At 36.6% G+C, this 18,378-nt stretch overlaps 1 protein-coding gene across 1 annotated transcript in view; it reads right to left on the bottom strand.

Annotated features, from left to right (window-relative positions):
- LOC142317497 (sphingomyelin phosphodiesterase-like) overlaps positions 1-18,378 on the bottom strand; it is a 71,511-nt gene that overhangs the window by 42,858 nt on the left and 10,275 nt on the right. The window contains exons 4-5 of the mRNA XM_075354058.1: positions 13,974-14,210; positions 4,033-4,202 (exon numbers count right to left, since the gene is read on the bottom strand). Of these exons, the coding sequence (XP_075210173.1) occupies positions 4,033-4,202; positions 13,974-14,210 (407 nt within the window). The remainder of the gene's footprint in view (positions 1-4,032; positions 4,203-13,973; positions 14,211-18,378) is intronic.

Genomic DNA, 18,378 nt, shown 5'->3' on the forward strand with positions numbered 1-18,378 from the left:
AAGTTCGATTCTCTCATGTGATTGCAGATGCCAAGTGGCTGTCGCATCGTGGCGACAAACGCCGACGATGGGCTGCTGCTGGTCGAGGGCAATTCGCGAGCCGAGATAGAGCTCAGAGCGACGCAGGCATGTAAGGTATTAAGGTTGTGGAGTCTTCAGCATAAGATGGTTTTCAGTATGGAGGAAACCACTATGATGTTCTTGAAGGGTCGGCTAGCTGCAACCCGTCATCCGCGGGTTGTGATGGATGGCCTTCTGATTAGGTATGTTACCGTTCAGAAGTATCTGGGTGTTATCCTTGATGAGAGGCTTCTCTTCAAGAAGTACCTTCAGTTTGTAGTGAATAAGGTCATCGATGCTTTCTTCGGTGTCCGTAGAGTCATTCATCCCGATTGGCGGTTGAACTATCGTACCATGCATATTCTTTACAAAGGTGTCTGTGAGACCATAATGTTGTACGCTGCGGCCGTCTGGGCTCATCGCTTACAATTCCAGTGCTATAGGGATATTCTTTTACGAGCCCAGCGTCTGCTGCTGTTAACTGTTGTCGGTGGCTACAGAACTGTATCGCGAGAGGCAGTCACTGTGATCGCCAGTAAAACCCCTTGACCTCTCGACTATGGAATATAGCCAGCGGTATATTTCCAAGAAGGGAGGCCTTCTAACGTCAGGGCGTACGCGAGAAATTGAAGACCAAGGTTTTGACTCTTGCCAATCTAGGTGGAACGATTCTTCTACTGGTCGATGTATGTATGGTCCATGTCCTGTATGTCTGTCCCCGGTACGAAGCTGAGCGTACCAGAGTTGTTAGGGAACTTGAGAGAGTAAATTCCTTCTTTGATCTGCGGGTAAACTGGAGGACTCGCAGAGTTTGGGCAATTGTTGCTGGCTTCCTTCGATTCCTCGCCCTGCGCAGGAAAGCCGAAGGGATCTAGTAAAGTAGGGTGGCTAGAGTCTGCTTGGACAGTTTGATTGGCCGAAGGTAGGCGCTTAGGTAGTAAGCCACGGTTAGCTAGAATTGAGGTGATTAAATAATAAAAGCCGTTGGCGGAACGGCAACTGCATTGCCGATGGGCATGGGATGCCATGCAGCCGTGAGATGTAGCGGCGTTTTGACGAGGGCAGATTAGAATGAGCAGACGACACTTTCGGCTGGATGGCGACTGCACTGCCGATGGGCATGAGACACCATGCAGCCGTGAGGTGTAGCGGCATCTCGACGATGGTGTATGAGGTGAATGTCACGCTGGACTCTGTGATGCAGCCAAGTGGGATAGGAGGTCTGTCCGCCTCTCCCTCGTGGACCAGACCGGAGCCCATAAATTAACCTAAGTCTGGGGTTTGAACTAAGTTGAGTACACTAAGGGAACTAGGACTAAATTTTCGTTGTTGCGATCAACATGTTTGGTGGTATGTTGTGTTCTTTTTGCCTCAAATTACGAAACATTTACGAAATTGGCTCGTAATAAGTAGAACTAGGCGCGGGGTTTGCGCTTCCGCGAGCTCGGTTAGCTAGTTCAGAGGGATACGATGTAGGACATTCAAGATGTCCGGACGAGGCCTACAGCGAAGGCAATAAGCTGAGTTATTAAATCACCAAATGCAAATGTCTACCAAGGCATTTACATCTGTGGCATCCCAACAAGGCCAGACTTATTACTATGAGATGTAAAAAGTCAGAGCTTGACGACTCCCGTTAAAGCCCAACAGGGCAATGAACGGTTGGGGGTGGCGACCGGAACGTCACTAGGCGGGTATCTTCCCCTACGGGATTGGGATGTCCCAATATATACTCACCAAGGCCGGCTGATGACTGGAATGTGATCAGTATGAGGGCAAGAAAATGTCTTCAGATTAAGCCAATGTGGCTAGGAACGGAGGGGGTGGCATGGCAACCAGACATACCACAAGGCAGATGTTCTCCCTGGGGGGTATTTAGATGTCCCTCTAGATATCCTAAGTTCTAGTTTATCCTAAGTCTTTAGATATCCTAAGTTGTAAAGCAAGTAATAGCGCTACCACTTTCATTTCTCCATGAATATTCCAGAAATGTTTCTTATATTGTATCATATGAAGTTTCATATTTTCATCTGACTCCTTCATGTGAGGAGCATGAGCTAAAGGGATTGATGAGATATTATTTCCAACATGAAGAAGGACTTATTTCAAACTATGCCTTGAGAAGTCTCTAAAAAGATGCCATTCATCAGGATGGTGCATATGTCCCAAAGCTTCCAGTAAAGATTCCACGTTGTTGCAGTAAACTAATTACTTGTACTGGAAGAAAAAACATTCAAATTCACATTTCCTGTCACGGAAAGCATTTATTTTAATATTGTGTTATAAATGTTTCCCCCTTTCAGTAATGATGCAAGAATTTCTGCTTGATTCTTGGATGAATTTAGATCATGAACGAGATCATTTAGTTCTAATTGATTAAGTGTGGTTCAGTGTATGTATTTTCTAACAATTTTGAGTCTCTTCTTTGTTCATCATCTGATAAATCTGTACAACCTTCAACATTAACAGTTTCTTCTTCATCTAATTCCCATGTTTTAATGATACTGGAATTGGAAACTGTGGACTATGAAGTAATGGTCTTATAGCAGGGGAATATCAGGATATTTAATAGTCTGTTATATTTTTGCTTTATTTTTTTTAATAGCCTATATATTTTTGTTATAGAAAAATAGCAGTCCGTAAAGTACCCTTTGGTTTCTTCAGTCATGGTTTCTTCAAATGGCATGTGACAAGGTTTATTTTTCACAGGTTTATGTTTCATGGTTTATTCAAATCCGTGTTATTTTTACACAGATTTGAATACTAGATCGTGGATACCGGTGTTCTTTGGTGGTTGGGTTTCAATTAACCACACATCTCAGGAATGGTCGAACTGAGAATGTACAAGACATTGATGAGCTAAAGACATGAGCTTCATTTACACTCATACATATCATCCTCATTCATCCTCTGAAGAATTATCTAAACGGTAGTTACCGGAGGCTAAACAGGAAAAAGAAAGAAAAGTCATGGTTTCTTCAAATGGCATGTGACAAGATTCATTCAGCCAACCAGTCAACAATGTTACACATGATTTGCAGCAAATATGAGGAGCCCAGGACCTGTCCTGACTACCTACTTTACATCCAGAATATAGTTAATACTCTTTTCAGTGGAGTTAATATTTCTCCACTGAGACTTTAACATTACCTCACCACAAATGTAGCAGAAACTACCTGAAAGGTTAATGCAAGGGCATGGTGTTTTTATTAAAAAATTCACTTCAGTACATGTACAAACATGATTAACAAAACTTTAAAACTTTATACATAATTAATCTAATATAAATACTGATAAAAAATAACCACACAGCTATAAATGAAAATTATTGTTTATGGTTTTTAGCAAACATAGAAACTCTTTTCAGTTTTTACCTGAGGAAAACAAATTTATGCAATAATATAATCCCAAATGGTAGTCACTTGAGATTATATAAAAAACATATTAGTAATACAAAATGTTTACTTTTTCGTGCTTAACATTAATAAACTCTAAAACATTAGTTTTTTTTAATCTATAACTACGTTTGAGTTATTGTAGAAAAACTGGCTTTCAGTCATCATTTTTAGATTAAAATACTGCAGATCACCTTGTATTTTGGTAGTTTTTTCCTACCTTTTCTGTATCTCACTATGCGACCAAATTTCATGGTAGTAGACAGAGTAGCAGTATTGTTTTACATAATAATTTAATTATACACTATTAAATAAGAAGTAAGAAATAGTGGTCAAACATATACTTAAATAAAGGTATGTGCAGTTCTTGAAAACATTCTTAAAATAAATATTCATGGCTTCTTTATAATAGAAGAAAAAAATACATTGTATTATTTAAAAACAATTTTTACAGAACTTATAAAATTTGTGACTACTTTGTCTTCACTGATTTCATGGTGTTGCTACTATCAGAAAATCATTTAATCATGTTTTGCTTCATGCAAAAAAAAATTAGTGTTGTACTAGAAATACTTACACATTAGCAGGATGAGGTTCATGATTCCCTAATATAGGATATACTTTTGCCTCTAATAATTCATAAAATTTCTTGCCACTGTATTCTATACCACGTTTATTACCTTCTTTTGTTGTACTCCATACATTATGAGCAATTATATCACCTGTCATATAAATAAACTCAGCTTCCTAAAGATAACAAAAAAAAAAATACTCATGATTGCTTCTAATGATTTTTATTAATTTTTTTCTAATAATGATCTCCATCTACCTAGTTGAGTAATCTATTAGGAACAAAATTTTTTATCATAATTTTTAAACAACTGATCAAAACTTTTAATAAAATAAAAATAACCCTACCATGTATTGGGATTATGGTGATTAGATATGCAACAGAAGATCGATTTACAAAGGTTTCCTCATTTCTTTTTTTCTCTCTCTCTTTTTTTTTTTTTATTAAATAAGCTGTAGAGGAATGGTATAGATCATCAAATTTAATAAACAATTTAATTGTAGCTAAATTCTCATAGAAGTAACTGTTGACAAATAATCAGCTATTGAAATTTAACAAACTAAACCAATACCAATAGGTTACATCCAGTTATTCTCAAGCTATAGAACTCTCTGAACTAAAAGTTAAGGGATCATTGTTTGTCGTTACCTCAAGGAATGGGTAAATCTAGGATTTATTTATAGTTAAAGCCACATTTTATGAAAGATATTTATTTACAAGTGTAATGAATTTATAAGAGCAAACTCACTTAAGAAAAATAAAATAAATAAAAAATTTCATATCAAATTATTTGCTATATGATTCAATTTTTTTTCTGATTTTATTTTTCTCTGCAGCTTTTCTTCCAACACACAGAACTGCAGAACACTTTACACTATACACATACACTAAATCAAGAACACTGCACAGATTACAACAGATACCTTTACACGTCTACACAACAACATTTTACACGTTTCTTCTTACATTTACACTCAATGGTGTTGTGACTTCTAACGAAATACAACTGTAACCCAAGGTGGAAACTATCGTGTCAATGGGTGCATGGCTCTACATAGTGAGTCTCAAATGCTGTCCTCTGGGCACCTGGGTGAACCTAGTTGTATTTAGCTCTAGCCTCTGTATGCATGGACTTTGTACATGGTATTTCCCCAGTACTTGTGGGACCAAAATTAGTAATTCTCAAGAAACCCCTATGATGGTTGGTGGTCATCTGAAAAAACCACCACCTGAAGTCATGTTAAAAGACCTCATTCAGCGTTGTCTGATGAGTATAAAGACTGTATTGATGAAAATAATTTAACTGGTGACGCATCTCGACCACAGTATAAGAATGTAAAATTTGTTGTTTTTAAAAACAATCAGGATGAAGGTGAGATGTTTCCCTTCAAAACATCTCACCTTCATCCTGAAGGTTAGATGTTTTTTGAATGTTTTTTGCTACATCTGTAAACCCGTACAAATGCTGGTAATCAACAGTGCAGATCCTGCAGTGAATTGAAACAGCTTGTTCAGATGTTATCTGATCAGGAAGCCTCGTTCAAAACCATTATTTTAGGGCTAACTAAGAGTTCAAACAAGAAGGATAGCTCTGGTGGAAAGACCAACAGTTGTGTACCAAAAACCAATTCAGTCAGTACACCACTAAATAAAACTCCTGCTGCACCAACTGTGCAGCAAACTACCAAGATCCCAATGAAAGGATCTACAAAAAAATCGTCACCTGGTGCGGTATGTTCAGCCTCCCAGGCATCAAAATCCCATCACCATCTCGAGGTCTCTTCGAGGATGTAGAGGCCGATGAAGTGCCTGATGAAGCAAAGATCTTCTTAAAAATCAATAATACCAAAAAGAAATATCGGAGAGTATTTAACAAGTAATTCGCAAGCAGTTTTTATTTATGTAAAGTATTTCCTATGGCCAAGAATATTACTCACTGGAATTTTTATGGTCCCACTCTTACCGTGAAGATATTGAAATACTAATAAAGGAAGAAAATCCTTTAATACTACAGGAAACTCACCTCCGTCCCCAGGATGATGTGTCCTTTCCCAGATACGTCTGCGAAAGGTGTGACTATCAAACTGAGGGCAGAGGACATGAAGATGTAGTTGTGTTCCTGAAGGAAATCGTAATAGCACCTATTCCGCTAGCGTCAAATATCCCTGCAGTCGCAGTGAAGATATTGGCGCCATTCACAATGAATATCTGCAACTTATACCCTCCGCATAATTCTGATATCAGTGAAGATGAACTGTGCAGTCTGTTTTCCCAAATTCCAATACCCTGCCTAATAACTGGAAGTTTCAACGTTCATCATCATTCTAGGAGCTCATCATCTTCTTCTCCCCGAGACAATATAGTTGATGGGCTGAGGCAGAATTTAGATCTCTGCTTATGGAACGATGGATCGTACACGTTTACGTTATCTTCATCAGGAACATTTTTAGTTCATCGATCTTTCTCTATGTTCTGCAATCTTATTTCCACGTCTTAGCCGGTGCGTTTCCGAAATCGTCTTTGAAAGCGATCATAGAATGGTTGTAATCTCAGTTGCCTCGGAGTCAGCCAAGCAGATGGTTGGTGCAGAAAGCCGACTGGATCGGGTACAAGAATTCCTTCGGCCATTATGACAACAGCAATAGCGCGATCCACCAACTTGCCACGTTTACACACAGATTCTCGATTGCGTGAATGAATTCATCCCTTTAACACCTGGAAAACCAAGGCGGCCTGCTATTCCTTGGTGGAATGAAGACTACCGGAGTGCAAAAAGAGATCGGCGTAGAGCTTTACGTAATTTCAATCGAAGACCGACAATTGAATTGCTCTGCGCCTTGCGCAACGCGAGGGCTGTTTGCTGTCGAGTATTTAGGTGTGCCAAACAGAATTCTTGGCTGAATTACGTCGAATCAATGTTTCGTACAACATTGTTTCGTCTATCATTTCTTGTATCGAGAAAGGTTCGAACCATGCGTGGATAGGTACAATCGCCGCAGCCGACTGGACTGAAAAGTAGTGAATATCTTGTTACCACGCCAGTTGATATAACGACCTAATTTTGAAGCTCGTTTAAGGCAGTTTTACTTACATAATCGTACTGCCCTGAGTTTGTAAGATATAAGTTGCTGGTAGAAAATATCCCGTTGGTAATTGGGGACTCGCAAAATGAATTAAAACACGCTCTTCTTATAATGAAATAAGGTATGCCCTGAATAATTCTCGTGACACTTCCCCCGTAAATGTTAATAACAGGTTCAGCATGTTATTACACCTCCCAAATATTGCACTATGACATCTTTTGAGTTTCTATAACAAAATTTCTCTGATCTGGTGTTTCCAGATTCTTCGTCAGAGGCAATGGTTATCCCCATAGTGAAACATGGTAAAGATAAATTATGCCCCACAAGTTATCGTCCTTTCTTCTTGACCAGTACCCTGTGCAAGGTGGTGGAACGAATGGCAAACCGTCGTCTAATGTGGTAACTTGAGACAAACACCCTAATTGCCCAAGTGCAGTTTCCGCCAGGGTAGATCGTCTGTTCATCACGTAGTTGCCCTGGAAGCTGTTATTAAAAATGCCTTTTATTTCTCCAACGCCTGGTTGCTGTATTTTTCGATTTGCAAAAGGCGTTGAGCATGGAATCCTAAATACACTGGTCCATTATAATACACTGGGATGTACAAGGTAATATCCTCGCATTTATCAGGGGTTTTCTCAGTAGTCGTTCCTTCCAGGGCCAGCCCTAGCGTTTTTTTCGCCGTAGGCAAACCCAAAAAATGACGCCTCTCAAGTTTCAAAAAAACTTAAATATTAAAAAAAAAAAACAGAATTATAAAAGGACCATGTTTACCAAAAAAGTTACATATAATTGAATTAATACGATAATAATTACTAATAACGGATTTATGGAAAATCGTTTTATTGAAAAACAAAATTTACATTTTTAACAAGCTAACGACAACAAATTTACAAACTAAAACTAGTACCTACTATTCTCAAAGATAATTTAAATATACTTTTAAAACAATAAACAAAACTAATACCTTAATAATAATATTGTACTAATAAATGGTAAATATTATTTTCTAGATTCAAGTAATCGAAATATATTTTTGTGGGTTGTATTTATTTTTTTTGCGTTCTAGTTCAGACGGTTTTACCACTCCTAAATTTTTCCGCCGTAGGCAGTCGTCTACCTTGCCTACCGCCTAGGATCGGCCCTGGTCCTTCCGAGTTCGAGTTGGAACGATGGTTTCACACTGGAAAACGAAGTGCCTCAGGGAAATATCCTAATGTTTCTTTGTTCGCTGTAGCCATAAATAGTATTATAAACTACGTGCAAAAACCAATTATGTGTTCTTTATTTGTAGATGATTTTTAATTTATGTCGAATGTAAAACGTTAGCTACTGGTGAGAGGCTGCTTCAAAACACAATAACTCACTTAGAATCGTGGTGTAAATTTACTGGATTCACGTCTTCACCAGAAAAAACCAAGTATATTTGCTTTTCCCGGTTGAGGGAACATGTATATAAAATACTCAACTGTATTTACATGGTGAACCTGTTGAGGCACGCACGCGGGTTAGATTTCTACGAATGTAGTTAGACCAACGACAAACGTGGGTAACACATTTGAAGGAGCGAATGTAAAATGTCTAAAAATGTTAGACATGCTCTATCTTAAGGTTCTATCTAATACCCGTTGGGGAACCGATCATATGTGCATGACGCGGTTCTACCGAGCTCTGGTCCATTCCCGATTAGACTACGGCTGCTGGGCTTATTCGTCGGCGCGGGTCACCGCTGCAAAGATGTCTAATGCAGTCCATTATTCATTCATCCGTACCCCCTTGGCGGCCTTCTCTCGTTAATTACTGCTTTGATCTTTGCCAGTATAATAAACAGAACACAAATGTGGTTATTTTTCAAAACAAATTTTATAATAGTTTAAATAGTCTTAATCGTGATGTTACAATTTAAACAGATGGCTCTAAAATCGTTAACTCTATGGGTTGTGCTTTTGTGTTGGCAATAGAACAGACATGTTTGATCATCCACCACCATCAGTATTTTCATTGCCTAGCTCTTCGCTATTAATAAGGTCTTAAATATAATTAACAACATTTTGACATGTACTTGTTTGCTTGGATTCAATGTTTGCCTTACAGGCAATTAGTGGTGTGTACTCCAGACACCCTGTTGTCAGTGAGATTCAGTGTGTTATTTAGCAAATGAATCACCCACCATAATACAAATGTGAGCTTCTGTTGGATCCCCAGCCATATTGGGATTTCAGGCAATGAGCACACTGAGAGTGTAGAGCAAAGGAATCTTGTTTCCAGCCTCCTTTCACCTATCGCATCACTTTGAATGAGCTTGTCTATTTCCTGAAGAGGGTGGTTCATGATGCGAGACAAAGTGATTGGAATGCTACCATGAACAAACCCAATTAAGAGCATTGTTTCACCATGGTGCTCCTCATGCAGAATTAACCATCGAGAGGAGGTTATTATCTGCTGTTTGTGAATAGGGCACACTAAGCTCATTCATGGATATCTGATGACTGAAACAATTGCATCAGTTTGTGCTTGCTATAACTGCTGACTAACATTGCACCACATCCTTGTGGATTGTATCAGTTACGCGGTACTGCGTTGCAAGTTTAAGCTGGTGGCTAACATGCAAACTATTCCAGGGGATAATGAAATGCTTTTATCTTATGTTTTACAGTTTCTTAGGGCCGTCCATTTATACTGAAATATTTAAATTACTGTTGTGAGTTTCAGCTATTCATACCAATTGCCATGCAGCACTAGAAAATTGTATTATTTTAATTGAGAAATAAATGTGATATATGTTTGTTTATTACAACAAATATTTTGTATCCAGGCGATGATAACGCGGAAGCATTTTTCATCCAGGGTCTCAAGATATTGAAAGAGATCTTGAAGATGTTAAATAGTTAAATCAATAAGCAATTCTGCTCTAATATTTACTATTTTAGGAATGCTAGATCAACATGTATCTGGATGTCTACCTCACTTTCCTACACCAACTCTTTGACTTGGTTGACGGCTTCCGGCGGTTGGAGAGAAACATAGCAACTAGTCTCATTGGTGTTTCAACCCCGCAGGCACTACAGAGGTCGTAGCAGATGAGTGTGAGAGGTAGGGCGTCACAGTTCCTTACGATCACACCAAACAGCGCGCCTACTGGTGGCTCCCCAACTTGAGTGCTTTCAGGGAGAAATGCGAGGTCTTGTGAAGGATTTACCAGAGATCTGCTAGATGAGACAACACACCACATACAGATCGTTCACGGGAGAAATATCTGGCCAGTCGACTTAGCTACCAATTTGCTATTAAGAAGACTAAGATGGTCTCATGGTGGACTCTCTGCGATGAGATAGATTGAGACCAGTGGGAGAAAATGGTTTCAAAATTGTAATGAGGCGATTTGGACGCCGTCTACCGACGCTTACTACAACTCAGGTTAAGGAACTCGTTACGACCTTGTTCCCGAGAACGACTGAACCCCATCACGAGGCGATCGTGGCTGATGAGCTACCCCACTTTTAACTACACGAGTTAGTGTCTGCGACGCGAGGTTTGAATCTCCACAAGAGTCGGGGACCAGATGAGATCCCGGTCAAGGCGGTCAGAATTGCTGTTAGGATTGCCCCCACTCCGGTGTTGGAGGCTATGAAGCCATGCTAACATATGACTTCATACCTCAGGAGTGGAAGCATTCCAGACTGGCTTTTGTCAAGAAACCAGGTGGCGTTGAGGATCCGACAGCCTAAAGATCGCTATGTTTGCTTAACAGCTTCCCTAAGCAGTTTGAAAAGCTTCTTGTCAAACGACTACAATCAGAGTTGGAAGCAAACGGTGGCCTAAATGACAGACAGTATGGTTTCAGGGCAGGCCGTTCTATAATCGACGTAGCTAATGACATTATGCGTTAGGCGGAGCGGGCGGCAAATGGCACCTGGCGGACCAGGAGGGTCCCTGTAGTGATCCTCCTGGACGTCCAGAATGCCTTTAATTCTGTGACCTGGGCGGCTATATTAGGTGCGCTTAATAACAAAGACAATCCCCCTACCACCGTAGGATATTACAGAGATACCTACAAGACAGAAAAGTCATATACGAGCTAGGTGAACAGAAGATTCCGTTCGATGTGCAGTGCGGGGTTCCACAGAGTTCAGTGGTTGGACTTACCTTGTGGAACCTTGTTTGTGACAGGGTACTTAGCCTACAATATCCGAAGGGAGTGTTCACCATAGCTTTTGCGGACGATCTGGCGCTCGTTGTCATCGTCGCCAGTCTCAAAGGCAAACCGATCTATTGCCTTGATCGACTACTGGCTGTCAGGGCAGGGTCTGGTTTTGTCCCCTCTGAAAACCAGGGCGGTGGTGGTGGCTGGTAGAAGAAGGATGGAGCCTATCCGTTTCGTGATCAACGAACACGTTATGGTTCCTGAGAACGAGGTGAAGTATCTGGACTTCTGGCTTGACCGGCGTTGCTCGTTCACTGCGCACGTCGGTCAAGTCACAGTGCAGGCGGATAGGACCGCCCGAGCCCAGAGTAGGTTGCTTGCCAATGTTGGAGGGCCTAAATCCTCAAAGCGTAAGATTTGCTCACATCTCATCGCTTCAATCCTGCTCTATAGGATCCCCGTCTGTCAGAAAGCCATGAACGCGGCGAGGAACAGACGTACGTTAGAAAGAGTTCAGAGACGCATGGTGCTTAGAGTCTGTTTGTCATATGGGACAGTCTCTGCAGAGGCAGTCTTCGTCTTCTCGGGGCCACCATCTATCGAACTGCTTGAAAACAATGGTGTGAGACATACTCAGGTATGAACAGGAAGGAAGCATATGACCTTCTTTTTGAACGATGGAAAGGGCGTAGGAATGCCTCACCGATTGAAGCGTGGACTTGTCGGTTGATTAGGGAGGTCAGGCCGTGGATCCTTAGGGTATTCGGTGAGATTGGCTACGAGCTCACTCAGTTCCTGATGGGCCACGGCTCTTTACTGAGTTACTTGTTCCAACGCAGAAGGGCCAATGACAATTCATGTGAGTACTGCGGGGATCGTGATGACGCAGAACACACGGTCTTTCACTGCCCGAGATGGGAGGTACAAAGGATACCCTATGCCATCTGGGTGCATTAACACCAGATAATATCACACTGATGATAATGCAGAACAAAAGGTTATGGGACTCAATCACCACCATAGTCTGCAGCATTATTCGTATCAAGGAGTCTGAGGGGAGGATTGTAAAAAGATCATAAGAAGACCTAGGCATCAAGAACTGAGATGTGATTCGTCTGTACTTGTGAGGATGGGCCACAGTGATGATGCACAGGAACTCCTGATCCTCTGAGCTCAACATCACCCCTGGGGTTGAGTAAGGTTAATTGTGGGTCCGGCTCTGGGAGGGAAGTCGTGAAGTGGTGGTTTAGTCGGTAGGGCGCAGGCACACATGCACACTTATAACATCTTGCAGAACCTGTTGTGAGGCCAACTCTCAGTGCATAAATGGCATTCCTCAACTCACATTAATAAAAAAAAAGAAAAAAAAAGAAGTCTTTTCAAATGGATTATGATGAGATACCAGATACCTTCACCAGATGAACACTTCTTAAAATATAGAATAATAACTTCTTAAAAAGTTGAGTACATTAATAATATACTCAAAACATTTTTCTTTGACTTTTGTAGTTACTTTTTTATCTAACATTGTGATAAGCTTTTTAATCAAAAATTAAAAAAAATTTTTTGTGGCAATCACAAAAACACTGTGATTAATCAAAACTTTTTCTTGTAAAATATTTTGGAGGTTTCAAATATGCCAATTAGTGCACTTTAAATAATCACTAAAAATATGAATTGTTGAATATTTATAAATAGAAAATTTTTAATTGAAATCTACTATTTTGTTCTAGATCAATTAATTTTTCATTTTCCAGAAAACACTTACAATTTTTCCACTTCATTATTAACGAAGCAGTGTTTTTGCTCCTTGTTGATGAAGATGATTTGTTTTTATGATGTTTTCAACTATTTTACTAGTTACTGCTTCTATAAATTAGTTTTAAATGTCTGTCATTGTTAATTATGTTTAAATAATAATGTTACCCAGGATTCGTATTTTGCTTTACGGTGTTTAATAAACAAATTATATCAACCAACCAGTTCTATAGTTTCACTTTCAAGTAAAGTGACCGCAAAATTTATGAGATTCATTGATTACATTTGTTTTTGAATATACATACCATTTAGTTATCTAATTGCAATTTGTTGCTATCAATCCTTATCTGAGTATGAAATAAAACATCTAGTGATAATTCTTCCTAGAGCAGCTTTCTTTTTTAAGTGTTAAATTGAGGTAATTTGTGTTTGCTGCCCACTTCAGATAACACTGTTATATAAAATCTTTTATTACTTGTTTTAATCATGAAGGATTTTCTCCCTGCTTACAAACTGTTAGTTAGCATATTCAGAGTAAACTGTTCAATATATAGTCTAAAATTTAACATCATTTAGTAGACTTTGAATGTTTTTTCTTCAGAAAATAGCTATTTGTTAATACTTATGGCAAATTTTACTTTAAGATTTGTAAAATTTGAGATTTTTAAATTTTAAGATTTTTTTTTTCACATAATTAAAAAAGAATCAACCAGCTTCTTATATCATGCCCCACTTAGGTGTTAAAAATTTCATACTGATTATCTTAGGATGTTTTGATCATGTCTGAACTATGAAACAATTACTTTTTGACATACTCCTCTTGTCATAATCACTGAATAATATTTTAATTTGTTATAATATTAATATATGTTGTAACAACTTATAATTTGTTATAATATTAACATTATTGTTTATATCTCCAAAATGTTTTGAAAATTAAACATTACTGTTCTTGTTTTGCGTACCTTATGGTTTGAAGCAATGTTGGACAAGGCATCTTCAACAACATACCATGGAATATCACAAAACCTATAATCACCCCAGAATCCAGCTGCTTCATCTGGTTTGTCAGCTTGACCCTGCCCATGTCTGCAGCACAATGGTTGACCACAGTCTGTTTTACCTCCAATCATGTATTCTTCATCATAATGAAGATCTGTAATCTGTACAATATTTACATGGCTGCCTTCTTCTTCAGTACTCTATAATCAAAGGGGAAAAATTTGTTTAAATAACTTAAGCAATTTTCTTTTTTTTAAATACTTGAGATTTATGTTACAAACGTTATGAGGTTCATAGATTTATACAAATGACAAGCTATGCAACTGCAATTACATCTTCAATATGAAAACTGTAACAGTTCAGTTTTTCATTTATAATATTGTATTTTTAAATGTTATTTTTAACTTACTTCAACTTATTTGTAGGTATTTATCTACGATTTATATATAAGATTATACACATTATATTATACACATTATATATAAGATTATACACATTATATAAGATTATACACATTATATATAAGATTTATTTACATACATAGGGAGTATTAATTAAAACTAATTCATATTCATTTATAAAAAAGCAATACATTCTTCTCACTCATCAAGACATATGTCTTGATGAGTATGTATGCACATATATATTAGTTAGGAAATTAAAATTAAACTTGAAAAATATTCAGGACTATACTTGGAGTAAAATAAAGATATGATATGTATGAGATAATTCACAACCACCAGATGTGGATAGTATTTTTATACAGTTTTGGGATTAATAAAAAAAAAACTTCATAAGGATGGTTTATTTTCATGAAGTTGGTTAAAAATTAGTTGAACATATAACTTTAGTTGTATGGTATTTTATGAACTAATATTGTTGGGAATTTAGGAAGGGGTATTACTTACACTTTAATAAGGTATTTTGTTTAATTTACTTTTAATTAATTTGTTTTAATTTTTTTAATAATGCTTTTATTTATAGTTGCATCAACAATTAGTCATTAGCGACTAAAATAACACTACATGATCATAAATAACAAAAATAAACAATAAAGGAAAGAAACAATTTTAATTAAAGAGACTGCCTAATAAAATATTTTGGTCAGAAAAATTTCTAAATATACAATATATGAGGGCAGTCCAAAAAGTAATGAGACAACAGCTATAGTTCAAAAAAAACTTTATTTTGAATCTACATTTATATGTTCCTTTTCAAAACAGTCTTCCTTAAATGCAATATACTGATTCCAGTACTAAATCCACATTTTAAACACGAAATCTGGGTGATCTTTTAAAAGCACTTTAAGTTTCTCCTTCGTGGCATTTGCAACCTCTAGATTTGTCTCAAATTTTCACCCTTTCAGATCCTTTTTCACCTCTGTGAACAGCCAGAAATTTCACAGAGCAAGGTATGGGGTGTTGGTGGGTGAGGAACCATTTTTTTCTACATTCAAAAATGTAGAAACTAACTGATTGACATGGTGGCACATTATTATGATGAAACAAAAATTCTTCAGTTTTTCTGACTTGAGATCAAGATTATTTTCCACATACTGATATACCAGAGAGCATTTACAGTGGTATCTGCAGGTACCTGATACTGGTAAATAAATCCTTCATGATCAGAAAAAATGATCATCATGACTTATCCTTGCTGCATACTCCTTTCACATATTTTGGGGGTAGTGAAGAAGTTGACTTCCATTGGAAGCTTTGTTGTTTCATCTCAGGATCATAATGGAATATCCATTGTGTTATTTATTTTTTATTTAACCTCTGGGGCTACTGTTAGGTATCAGAGGATGAGATGAATGATTTGTAGTGTGTGTGAAATGCCATGCCTGATCGGTATTTGAACCTGGGACCTACAGATGAAAGGCCGAGACACTACCACTCACGCCACAGAGGCTGGCATAATGGAATATTTTGTACATTTTGGAAGCTGATTTTTTTAAACTAACGCAAAACTGAATCCCATAACATTGATCAATATTTTTTTCCATAGCAGGCAATACTCAACATACTTCATGCAAACGATCACAGACATTCAATTACTACAACAATCAACTTGAAATTGACAAATGAACTAGAAAACACATCTGGGTACTTGTATGCACACAGAACTGGTATGTTGTGCTTTAAATTTCCCTTTGAAAATTGATCCATTACTTTTTGGACTACCCATATAACATTTAGAAATCTTCACTTGGTTAGTTTTTGGCAGTAAATATTTTTTTATTTATATGTTTTCTCATGCTTAAAATGATAAAAATAAGCAATATAATAAAAAATTATTACTGAGTTTGTCACAGGATTACTTTCTATTTATGCTGTCCAGGCAAACTCACTTTTTTATTTATGTTTTATTTCAAAGTTCTGACCTACGCCCTTAACAACTAATATAATATTAACAATTACTACAACTATAGTAATTCTAGTTGAGAGTAAAATAGATTTAGAAGGAACAATGAACGGCATGGATGAAGTCCTGTGCAAGAACTACTGCATGAAAATAAACAAGAACAAAACAAAAGTAATGAAATGTAGTAGAAATAACAAAGATGGGCAACTGAATGTAAAAATAGGAAGAGAAAAGATTATGGAGGTAGAAGAATTTTGTTATTTAGGAAGTAGAATTACTAAAGATGGACGAAACTGGAGCAATATAAAATCCTGAGTAGCACAGGCGAAACAAGCCTTCAGTCAGAAATATAATTTGTTTATATAAAAAATTAATTTAAACGTCAGAAAAAGATTTTTGAAGGTAAATGTTTGGCGCATAACTTTATATGGAAGTGAAACTTGGACGATCAGAGTACCTGAGAAGAAAAGATTAGAAGCTTTTGAAATGTGATGCTATAGGAGAATGTTAAAAATCAGATGGGTGGATAAAGTGACAAATAAAGAGGTGTTGCGGCAAATCTATGAAGAAAGTAGCATTTGGAAAAATATACTTAAAAGAAGAGACAAACTTATATGCCACATATTAAGGCATCCTTGAATAATCAGTTTAATATTGGAGGGACAGGTAGAAGGAAAAAATTGTGTAGGCAGACAACGTTTGGAATATGTAAAACAAATTGTTAGGGATGTAGGATGTAGGAGGTATACCGAAATGAAACGACTAACACTAGATAGGGAATCTTGAAGAGCTGCATCAACCCAGTCAAATGACTCAAAACAACGAAAAAATATCAAAGTCAGGTCATGGATGTTTGATTTTAATTCTGATGAACATATGATTACGTTTTTAAAATTTTTTATCAATCACAAATTAAATTTACAAGTTTCAACTTCACAATAATTATTTAATTTTGGGTCAATATGAGTATATTAATCTTCTAAAAATGAAAATCAAATGAAAATCTTTCTAAAAATGAAAACAGGGAAGGCTAACACAAATACATTAAATTAAACCTATAATTGAATATATTACGATTTTAGTTGTCTCAGAAAGGCAAAGTTAATAAAAAAAAACATTCCTTTAATTATTCTGTTCAAAGGGGGCCAATCATCATTCCTTTAGTCAAAGGGAATTTTTCTGATCATTTTTTTATTTGCTTGGAGAAACTTGTAGTACTTTTACGTATTGCAGATTTTGCAATCTGCAATGTATCTAAAACAAATCACCTCCCAATGTAACACCCATCACTCACAGAACATGCTAACCAAAAACTGTGGCCAGGAATATTTAAAATATACCTCTGCAAAAAGGTTCTATGTAGAACCAGTGGGTCATAGTTTCAAAGATGTAGTGAATGCATAAAAGTTCATATAATACATTTATAGTGTATGTAAAATCAAAAGGAGAGTTGTCCCTACAAGCTACCTCTACTTGCCACCTCTACACCACTCCTATAACCCAGCATGTGAAACAACTTTCTACTGTTGTTGCAAAAGTAAAACGTCAAATGATATTGCTTACATTTATTATTTTCTATTTTTTTTTTATTATTGTTTATTCTACCATATTCATTTATTTTTGCTATTATTTATTTATTTAAATTTGTCATTTAATTAATAGTTATTTATTTCATCTGTTATTTATTTATTATACTATAATTTATTTTCTATGAAATCATTTTCTGTTTTATGTTTATAAAATATAGTACAAATTAACGTTTTAATTAATTAATTTAATTTTATGTTTATTACACTATGAACTTAATATCTTTGTGCAAAGATATCCATAATTTCATAATTATTCATTCATAATTCATAATTTTTTCATAAATGATTCATAATTTTTTAATAATAAATTTAATAATGATTATAATTATAATACTTTTATTCACGTTTCTTTAACACTTTATTTATATATGTATTTTTTTGTAAAATTTAATGTTTTTATTTTGTAGTTTTGTAG

Source organism: Lycorma delicatula, chromosome 1 (genome assembly GCF_047948215.1).
Source record: "Lycorma delicatula isolate Av1 chromosome 1, ASM4794821v1, whole genome shotgun sequence".
Taxonomy (NCBI): Eukaryota; Metazoa; Arthropoda; class Insecta; order Hemiptera; family Fulgoridae; genus Lycorma; species Lycorma delicatula.